Source organism: Haplochromis burtoni, unplaced genomic scaffold (assembly GCF_018398535.1).
Source record: "Haplochromis burtoni strain Fernald_Lab_line unplaced genomic scaffold, NCSU_Asbu1 Contig_127, whole genome shotgun sequence".
NCBI classification, from domain to species: Eukaryota; Metazoa; Chordata; class Actinopteri; order Cichliformes; family Cichlidae; genus Haplochromis; species Haplochromis burtoni.
In genome coordinates this window covers 380,844-391,118 of record NW_024582488.1, presented here as the reverse complement: position 1 = coordinate 391,118, position 10,275 = coordinate 380,844, and the positions used below count along the sequence as shown (strand labels likewise).

The following is a 10,275-nucleotide window of genomic DNA, read 5'->3' as shown; positions in this document are numbered from 1 at the left end:
CATTTAAAGTAGAGGGAAATATTTCTTACAGCCAAGCAAGCCTGTGTTTCTTTAATGATTAATTCTCCTACGTAAGCAATAATAGCTGTAGCCAGCAAATATATTATATGTTATTGTCTTTTGTAGATGTTAGATGAGCGCCACAGATTACAGTGACAGGTTTTATGAAATTAAATATGATATTCGTTCATGAAGCATACCCTCGAACTCCACTCTAAGGACCACCTTGACATTATGGACTACTCTTAGCGGTATTAAGTGACCCCTACCAGCGGTTCTCAGCCCCACCTAGTGTGATTTATCCCCTTTCTAGAGGAGGGGAGGTGCGCATGCGCTCGGATTCTCTCAAACCACATGTGTTAGGAGCATAGCTGCGTCAAGTTTGCAGAAATGCGAAGGTTTGGAGCGGAAGTGAAGTAGATTAATCGTCCATATTAAGTCTTAAGGTTTGACAGAAATGAAGTTATATTAGAAAACTAAATATTAATTATTAAAAGAGTATATATAAAAATCCTATATGGGGGAAGCTCACTGAATAATATAAAGCTTTGTTAAAATGAACCTCATGTGGGGTCAAAAAGCAGTTATGTGTCTTTTACGCCTTGTTTTATCTGCTCATCTACATCCTCACACTACATCGCAGGACTTTCATTAAATAAGGCTACCGTGTTCTTTTGTCAACCTTTAGATGCACTTGAACACCTGTTTTTGTTCGCGCTGCTCACTGGAAAGTTTATTTTGAAAGTCTACTCGGATGTTGGACAATTCCAGACTGTCTGACTTGACCTCTGTCTCAATCGCGACGTTTAGCCAGCAGCGGCAGCTGAGCATCAGAGGCTGATCCTCCTCTGTGTCAGGGAGGCGTGCTGCGTGTGTTGTCACAGATCCACGAAACGCTGCTCGTGTTTTATTTCCTGCCCAACTCTCGGCGGGATAAAAAGCTCTCGGGCTCAGACCCAACATGGGTTAGAAAGAAAGCCACCTATGGATTATCCACTTTGCGCACTTCAGCGAGGATGATGGGGGGGAGAGAATGGACTTGTTTTCGCAGAGACATCCTGACAAAGACGGGGACTGAGAGGGACTAGAAACCGGGACTCGCTGCTTCTCGGTGTCTCGCTTTGCATCTTTTTAATTTTCTTTATTTTTTCTCATTTCCCAGTTTGTTTAGTTTTGTTTTTGTTAGTATTTCCCCGCGCGCGTGCGAGGCAGAAATGTTTGCAGAATTGCTGTGCGGCGCCGTGGCTCTGGTCCTGTATGTCAACACTCTGGGCGCCGATTTCTGCTACGATGACAGGTACTTGAGTGAATGAATGACATCCAAACGCACGGTGCTGTATCCACTAGCAGGAAACCTCATCAGTTCTGTAGAGAAGCGATGATTTACAACTTGGAGGAAGGAGGCATTTCATTGCGTCAGCATCAAAACAGAGCGCTGTGTCTATCACTACAAACAGTCCGCTTGAAGGCAGGTATCACGTATCGGTAGTTTGTGCTCTGAGGAGAAGCTGAGTGATGGAAATGTCCCACTGCTTTGAAAGTCACTGTCAGAGTCCACAGTCCAGACACGTGCTTGTTTGTGACATGTGTGGCAGCTGCCTTGAAAGATAATTCCTTTGGGCTAATATTTCAACATTCCCGTGTTACAGCTGATCTGTCTTGGATCACAGCTTGTTGTTTTTCCGTAAGTTGAAAAGTGTAGTCAGGCAGCGCGCCCGTGCGCCTCAGAAATAACTTCTTCAAAGTCTCAAAGTCTTGAGATGTGCTGGGGAATCAATTGATCCCAACAGGAAAAAAAACGTGCCTCATATCTCTGCAGCAGTTCCACACATGCACGAGTGTGCAAAGCGTTTTCTTATTCATTTACTTAAAAGAGGCAACGTTGTAACCCATTTCATTGGTTTGTGGGCTCAGTCGCTGTTATGCAGGGAAATGCATTACTCATAGCTGGCCTTTTGATATTTGATGGCTGAATGGTTGTCAGTGCCTCCGGCTCCTTACTCTCCATCCATTGCCTTGATGTAGGTCAGCTGCATGCACATTTATGCTCCTATCACTGTATCAACATCCTATCAATATTACTACAGCCAGTATTCATAGTTGTCAGTCTGGGATGCTTTTTCTCTGAACAGAATATTGTGCAGTGCTGTGCATTTATTATATGTGTCTTAAAGAGTAAAGCACGCACAGAGAATACAGCTTAGTGTACAAACACTGAACGTGGTGTATTTCCTGCACATCTCTGCTCACTGCTCTGGATATAGAACATTTCCTGCTGAGCACATCCCCCCTGGTCTTTTTCTTTCTTTCTTTTTTTGCTGAAAGTGTGACACTTTTTCTTTTACAGTTGTGTGTTGCTGTGCGTTTTGCACTTGGTGCTTAGGTCGGGTGATTCACACACTTACATGATAGGAAGGTGGAGAGGTGAGAGCCGGCTGTTGGATAGCCCCTCCAAGTTTGAATGTAATGCAGACGCCAAACCTTGATAATTCTATGAGGAGATGTTAACATAATTGTAAAATAATTATTTATTACCGCAGGAGTTTGGCTCCAAATTTTTTCTGGCTTTTTTGGTGAAACAGATGAGTGACCGAATTCGCCCATCCCAGCCGGGGTTTTGCTCTGACGTACAGTATTCTGTCTCTGACATCTTGTTCTATTGCAGGCTATCTGTCACATCCAGCGTTATCTGTTTTTAACACCGTGTGTTCCAGGCTTGCAATTAGCAGCCGTCTCCTGTCCCCCCCTGGGCTCCACCGAGAGCGAGGAGGGAGGAGAGAGGAAGGGTGTGTGCGGCGGTGCTGTATCATTTTAAGTACAACAGTCCTGGGCATACAAACTGATCTGACTTGCTAATGCTGGGTTAGGTTTGAAAAAAGATGATGTCTTTATGCTGTCATTATGGAAAATACTAAATTTGTAATGGCAATAAATCAGACTTCGAGCTTGCCATTACTAAACACCCTGCAGCCTTTAGAGTGGATTTATTTAAACTGTGACACTAATTTATGCATCATTCAGATATTGTTTTTCATAAACTAAAAGGACACCAGAGTTACAGAATATAACGACGGCATGCCCCAAAATAAAGATTTATAGCTTCGATTGAACTTTTTATGGTAAACAGCTGAGGAGAAAAAAAATAAATATAGCTGTTTTTCACAAGGCGGCATTGATTCCTGTCGGTGAAAAGATAGATTGTGTTTCTCCTTTGCTGCTGGCTGTGAAACTAATGCCCAGACTTAAATCAGTTTGTGATTTAAAATCAAAATTCAAGATTGCAGTGTGCATAAAATGCCTGGGGGGCACAAAGATGCCATAGAAGAGACACCTGAGGTTTCATAGTCGCTTTGTAGCAGTGCTTTTTTTGTTTTCTTCAAATTCATTCTTCTCATGGTATCAGGAGTGCCTCGGTCACATGCGTCTTATCATATGTGTGTTCAGTGGTTACACATTAATAACTTTATGCCTGGTAACCAAGGCGGTAACCAAGGAAGTTCACATTTAAAAGGAGAGGGGAAAATTTTGTTTACACATGTTAAATTATTTTTGTCCAGAGTCTAAATAAAATAATTCCATGCAAGTCAGTTTTCTCACCCTGCAGCCGGTAAGGCCCCTCATTTGATACGAATGACAGCGTGGAGGAGCGACCTGCTCGCCACGGCCAAATTCCCGCGGGGAGGGGGCTTTTCCTTTCCCTCCCTGGGACACAGTCATCATTAGCACATACACAGCTTTGACACCTGTACTGGAAAATGGGAATCATATGTCATGTAGTTCATATCAGCACTGCTGCAATCTACAGTTAGGGCTGAGCGAAGGAATGGGAGAGCTCAGATAAACGTCAGACGAGAAATACTGGTGCAATATTCTGTAAGCCGTGTGCACCAGGAACTCGCGTGATAATGAAAAGACCTCCGTGGTTTGATTGCAGGATTCTTTTATTCGGTTATAAAAACCTGTTGAGCGCAGGTTAATCAAGGTGACGGTGTTTTTAATGAAGCTTAAAAAGCTGCCAAATTCTCCATTTAATAGCTGTAAACACTGGACTGTTTTTAAGATATATTTCACCCCCCAAACACACACACACACTGGCTTTATGGATTATTGTTCACTGTCAGGAGTTTGATGGATGTGATGAACTGCACCCACCTCATTTTTCCAGCCTCGTGTTATGGTGTACAATTTGACTGTGTGAGGATGTGTGAAGGTTGTGGGTCACGCTGAAGGACGCAGCCTCCCTGGGCATGACCAGTGATTTATAATGGTCAGACAGTTGGTAACGGCGAGTCATCGTACAGCTCCACGCACTGAAAGTTTTATTAGAGAAGTTGGGATTGAGGGCAGAACCAAAAGCTGCTTTGCTGAGGCAGTTTATGTGAGGTTTGGGTGGTGACTCATGTTGACACCACCCAAATGTTATAGTAAATATGGTGAAGGAAAAAGAAACTATTAAATATTTGTTTTTAGTTCAGATTAATTCAAGTTTTCTTCAAGTTTAACTTCAGAGACGTGTAGACAGCCTTAATCTGGCCTCTGAGGTGGAGACCAGAGTACTTTGACCTACCTGCCCCAGTATAGGCTTGTCCATAGCTGTCTCTTCTTTGGCACAGTGTCACTGCAGTGATCTTGAACCCTACTCTCATAGCCTATACTGTAGGATTGCTGCTTAGCATTGTGGTTATCTTGAGGGCCCAAGGGCGGCAACCCAGCAGCCTGAATATCTCTACTTTTTTCCCCAGTCAGGGTTTCTTAGCCTGCGCCCTGTAATTATCGTCCTGCCTGCAGAGAGGGACTCACGACATGGTTTCGTAGATGTAGCTACGCTGCTGTTTCTCTCTGCATCTTTTTTTTCCCTCCGTCTCTCTTCCTTTCAGCTACCCCCCCAAAAACCTTTAGGCCCCCGGCTTCTATCATCCAGCGTCTCCAGATGGTCTCGTTCGGTAAGCAGTTTAGGGTTTTTCTCCCATCACCAGTTTCAGGGGGAGCATTTGAAGTGGATTCAAATGTAGGTTGTTTGTTGCTTGTAGTTGCCAGGATGGAGACATCAGAGTTCATGCTGACAGTCAGTGAAGATAGACAAAAATAATATAATGCATTAAAAACTCATGTATTTAGTTTTTCAAAGGGGCCATAATCACTGTTTAGAATAGATCGAATCTGTGTAATGCAACCAAAACGACAAACGTGCACATAATTATCACCTGACTCTGTGATACACAGAGCTTTCCAGCATTTTTCAACTCATCATTTATGTTACGGCCTTCAGATTAGCTGATTTGATTCATTCTCACCGCTCTTATATGGTTTTCCATCACAACAGATTCATATTCCTCGATTGCTTTTCCCAGCACCAAGTATCAGACTGAAAAAGTGAGGCAGAATTAATATTGGAGTCAGGTTTCCTCTATTCCCGAACAATTCAGTTGAAGAAAATTAAAGCTCTTCTGTGTAAATGTGAAGAACTCTTTAATCTGTTAGTTTTAGGTTGCAGTGCTGTTCTGTTAAATTCAGTTAAAAAGACTTTACATATTGCAATGTCCTTTGACGGGAAAGAGTTCTCCACTCAGCCAGGGCTTTTCTAACATGTGGTAAACATTTACACGTGTTAGAAAGCATTAAAATAGACCCAAAAAAATCATAGGTCTGTTTCTACCAAAGCTGTGATCTTTTCCTAAAACGAACCTAATCCTAACCCAGCAGTCATAGATGCAAACAAACATGAACCCCAATCTCCTGGGTCAAAGTCCTTCACGTTTGACTTGAAAGACTCTGTGGATCTTGAAATTTTATGGACATTAACATATGTAATGATTCTTATCTTCAAAGTTATCGCAAATATATTAAAACAAAAATTTAAAAAAGATATATTGCAAATTTAAATCAAGTTAAAAATGCAAAGAATTCGTTTTAAAAAAGCACAGATGAAAGCTGTAATGGTTTTCTTCAGTGCGACTCTGTTGTCAGCAGTAAGAACCTTGGGTCCTGCATTTCCTTCCTTCGACTGCCAGACTGTATAATCTGCTGGCAGGATAGGAAGGAGACATGTGGGAGGTATCCTACTCACTCCTGGTGGCTCCACACTTTCTCTAATAAATATTCTAACAGGAATGTTTCTGATTATCAGTTACAGATTTTTAGCTCCAGTGTGAGTCTGTTGACATTCCACGTGTGAGCGCTGCCAGTGTGCGGTGAATGTGACAACTTTTTGAAATCTTCATTACAGTATCTCTCAGATTTCCCTTCAAATGTACCAGAAAGAGAAAAGGAAGAAAGACGATTCTTCTTTTAAAACATGACTCCTTCACACCAGCGCGGAAAGATCGGCTCACTTTCAACCACAGAAAGATTGGATCTCAATTTTCCCAAGTTCTCGTTTTCCAACAGATAGCCAGTGAGGGTAGAAATTGTTATTTTCTCTCTCACCACAATTGCAAGATAAGCTAGCCTGGCAGAAATTCGTTTGTTTCTAAAAATACCATTAATGAGGGGTTCTGATATGTTTCTTTTCTTTCCAACAAAACCCCACAGAATTGCTCGAAGCATGCATCTTGGATGGAGTGAGTTCATATTCAGGTTAATAGGAATCAGCTGAGTAGAAACGATGCTACTCTGACTCCTACACGCTGTCATCGGACCCAGAATATGGCCACGCTGCATCTTTGTTACTGCACCGAAACTCCTGAAGTTCATTTAAAAAATGTTGGCTCTTATGTTGCATTCACTGTGGTGAGGACAGAAAGGGGGGAATAAGACAGAAAGACCTGCATATCTGTAAACATGCAATGGAGACTAAACTTGAGAAAGCATTTCATTGGTGGATGTCCTAACATGTAAAAAATGCACACAAAGAATATTCTGGTGGTTGAACCAGTAAAAAACATTCAGCAAACGGTCGTGTGGTTGTGGCACGGCAGGACCTGCTGATGCACTGAATGCTTCAGCCACAACTTCCTGTACGGCGTTTGCGGTCTGAGGAAGTTTGGGATTTTTTGGAAACTTTTTTTTCCCCACAATGCTTTGTGTGACTTCTTGTAAACCACTAACTGTTAATTAAATACAAAGCAGATTTCAACAAGACGGATTAAGAATCAATTTCAATTTAATGCTGTGAAATTTGGTTTTCGTATTCATGGTCTTTAGAGGATAAATTCTCAATTTTGCCAAGACTTGTGTATTCTCCCCGTACCTGCACGGGCGCTCTCTTGCTACTCTGCCTTCCTCCCACAGTCCAAAGATGCGCATGTTAGGTTAATTGTTTATCCTAAGTTGGTCATGTGTGTGAATGAGAGCATGAAAGGTTTTCTGTCTCTCGCTGACAGACTGGTGACCTGTCCAGGGTGGACCCTGCCAGCTGGGATAGACTCCAGCCCAGCATTTAGTTCATAGCATTGTTGTTCTGTGAGTATAGCCTCAGAAAACAATGACAACAAAGTGGCCTTGAATTTCTCTTACAACTATTAAAATATCCAGTAGAGCAGGGCGATATGACCAAAAATATTTATCACGATATACATTTGAAAATTTGCGATAACGATATAACTGACGATATAATTGACACTAGACAAAATACTTTACAACTCCACAACTTTATTAGTGCAAAAAAAACCCCATCAATGTATTTTCACTTAAACAAGCAGCTGTTTTTTATGTGCATTAAAGTTATATAAAAATGTAACAGTGCAAATGCAAATTCCTTGCTGACAGTTTAACCAAAAGGCATTTCCAGTGGAAACTGGCCGACATATCCTCAGCATAACCATGTATAATATCCACAAAACTTAAAAAGAGGTTATACACACACAATACGGTAACATTATGTTGAAGCACAGTACGTATCACTCCGCGAGGCTCCGCCTACGATAGCCGTAATGCTCCGACAATCCATCAAGCGGTGCGGCTTCGTAGCTTAGCAAAGTCGTACTGAAACATTTGACAGATTTTCGAGCGCCGTGCACATAAAATCGTTTCGAGGTCAGTAAACACAACCAGAGTTCATACATAAGGCACACGGGATTATAAGGGGCTCTGTCGACTTTCAGAAAAATCAAAGGATTGATTTTAAGTGCGCCGTATTTTCCAAACAACACGGTAATAACGACGGCCCGCTAGCATGCGCTACCAAAAATAGTGCTTTGTTGTGTATCTGACGGACGAAAGCTAAACCAGTTCCACACCAGTGAAGCTGCAGCATTTTTACAAACCAGTTCTGGTTCATCGTTTCATTCAACGATCCACTTTCACTCTTCTCATTCTGCGTCGCCGCCATGTGCGTATGTAAACAAAGGCACTGCGCATGCGCGTTTTACCCATATTCTATCGCGATAGAATCCATTTTCATTACAGAACATTAAGGCATTCAGTGTGTTACAACCTAAATATTCTGAACATTGTTACTAGGGCTGGGCTATATCATACCGTTCATGGTAATACCGGTGTAATTTTGGGCAACGATAAAAAAATGAAATATTGCGATAGAATGTGGGTAAAACCCACATGCACAGTCCCTTTGTTTACAGACGCACATGGCGGCAACGCAGAATGAGAAGAGTGAAAGCGGATCGTTGAATGAAACAATGAACCAGAACTGGTTTGTAAAAATGCTGCAACTTCAGTGGTGTGGAACTGGTTTAGCTTTCGTCCGTCAGATACACAACAAAGCACTATTTTTGGTAGCGCATGCTAGCGGGCCGTCGTTATTACCGTGTTGTTTGGAAAATACGGCCACTTAAAATCATCCTTTGATTTTTCTGAAAGTCGACAGAGCCCCTTATAATCCCGTGTGCCTTATGTATGAACTCTGGTTGTGTTTACTGACCTCGAAACGATTTTATGTGCACGGCGCTCGAAAATCTGTCAAATGTTTCAGTACGACTTTGCTAAGCTACGAAGCCGCAACGCTTGATGGATTGTCGGAGTGTTACAGCTGTCGTAGTCAGGAGCCTCGCGGAGTGATACGTGCTGAGCTTCAACATAATGTTACCGTATTGTGTGTGTATAACCTCTTTTTAAGTGTTGTGGATATTATACATGGTTATGCTGAGGATATGTCGGCCAATTTCCACTGGAAATGCCTTTTAGTTAAGCTGTCAGCGAGGAGTTTGCATTTGCACTGTTACATTTTTTACATAACTTAAATGCACTTAAAAAAGCTGCTTGTTTAAGTGGAAATACATTGATGTTTTGGGGGGGGGTTTTTTGCACTAATAAAGTTGTGGAGGTGTAAAGTATTTTGTCTCGTGTCAATTATATCATCAGTTATATCGTTGTCGCAAATTTTCAAATGGATATCGTGATAAATATTTTTGGTCATATCGCCCTGCTCTAGTTGTTACTAAATCTGATTAGGTTGTGCACACCAACAAGGCTGTAATGCTAAGCCAGGTTTTTTTAAACCCAATATGTGATCCATCTTACACAGCGAGCATGCTCCTTCCTCGCTTCTGGACACGCATAACCTCCAGGTCCAGATGGTGTCTAGACGTTGGAGAAACACGATACATAAGAGATAAGATAAGATGAGATAAAACTTTATTAATCCCTCGGGTGGGTTCCTCTGGGAAATTCGGTATTTAAGACATACATGAGTCTTAAATACCTCTAATAGTTGATATGCTCCTGATCAAATGGCACGCTGTGATATCTGCATGCTAAAATGCAGGGAATACATTGTTTCATTATAAGATTGAGGCTGATAATGAATATTATGCCCACGAGTCCTTGAAAACCACCTCTGTGCTCTCACCAGGCCAGATCGAGATACTTTAAAGCTACTTTAAAATAATCAGGCTCTGAAGCAGGGTAATCACCCAACTGCCATGCAGTGGGATAAAAAATGGTCCATATGTAGCTGTCAGGTGTGCTGCCTGGTGGTGGATTGAGGCATTAGAGATCAGTCTTTACAATACAACACAAGATGATGACCATAGTCCACTTTGAGTATTCTCATTGCCTCGGCTGGCTGTTTAATTAAAGTTGACAGACTGTCTTGCTTAATAGATCTTGCACGCACAGTGTACTGCAGACAGAACCACACACACACACACACACACACACACACACACACACACACAACACACACACACAACACACACACACTACACACACACACACACACACACAATATTGCCTTAACAATGTGTAATACCAGTCTAAATCCCACCCACGGTCAGTTTTGTGTGGCAGACATTCACGACCACAGTTCAGTGATGTAGAAAGGCATTAACGCTGCCAAGAATAGCGCATCGATTGGTAAAGGGCAGCTATAGGTTTTTG

The 10,275-nt window shown here is 42.0% G+C and overlaps 1 protein-coding gene across 1 annotated transcript in view; it reads left to right on the top strand.

Annotated features, from left to right (window-relative positions):
• The first annotated feature begins 800 nt into the window (after window positions 1-800).
• tmtc2b (transmembrane O-mannosyltransferase targeting cadherins 2b) overlaps window positions 801-10,275 on the top strand; it is a 70,436-nt gene continuing 60,961 nt past the window's right edge. The window contains exon 1 of the mRNA XM_005930356.3: window positions 801-1,297. Within this exon, the coding sequence (XP_005930418.3) occupies window positions 1,215-1,297 (83 nt within the window). The 5' untranslated portion in view covers window positions 801-1,214. The remainder of the gene's footprint in view (window positions 1,298-10,275) is intronic.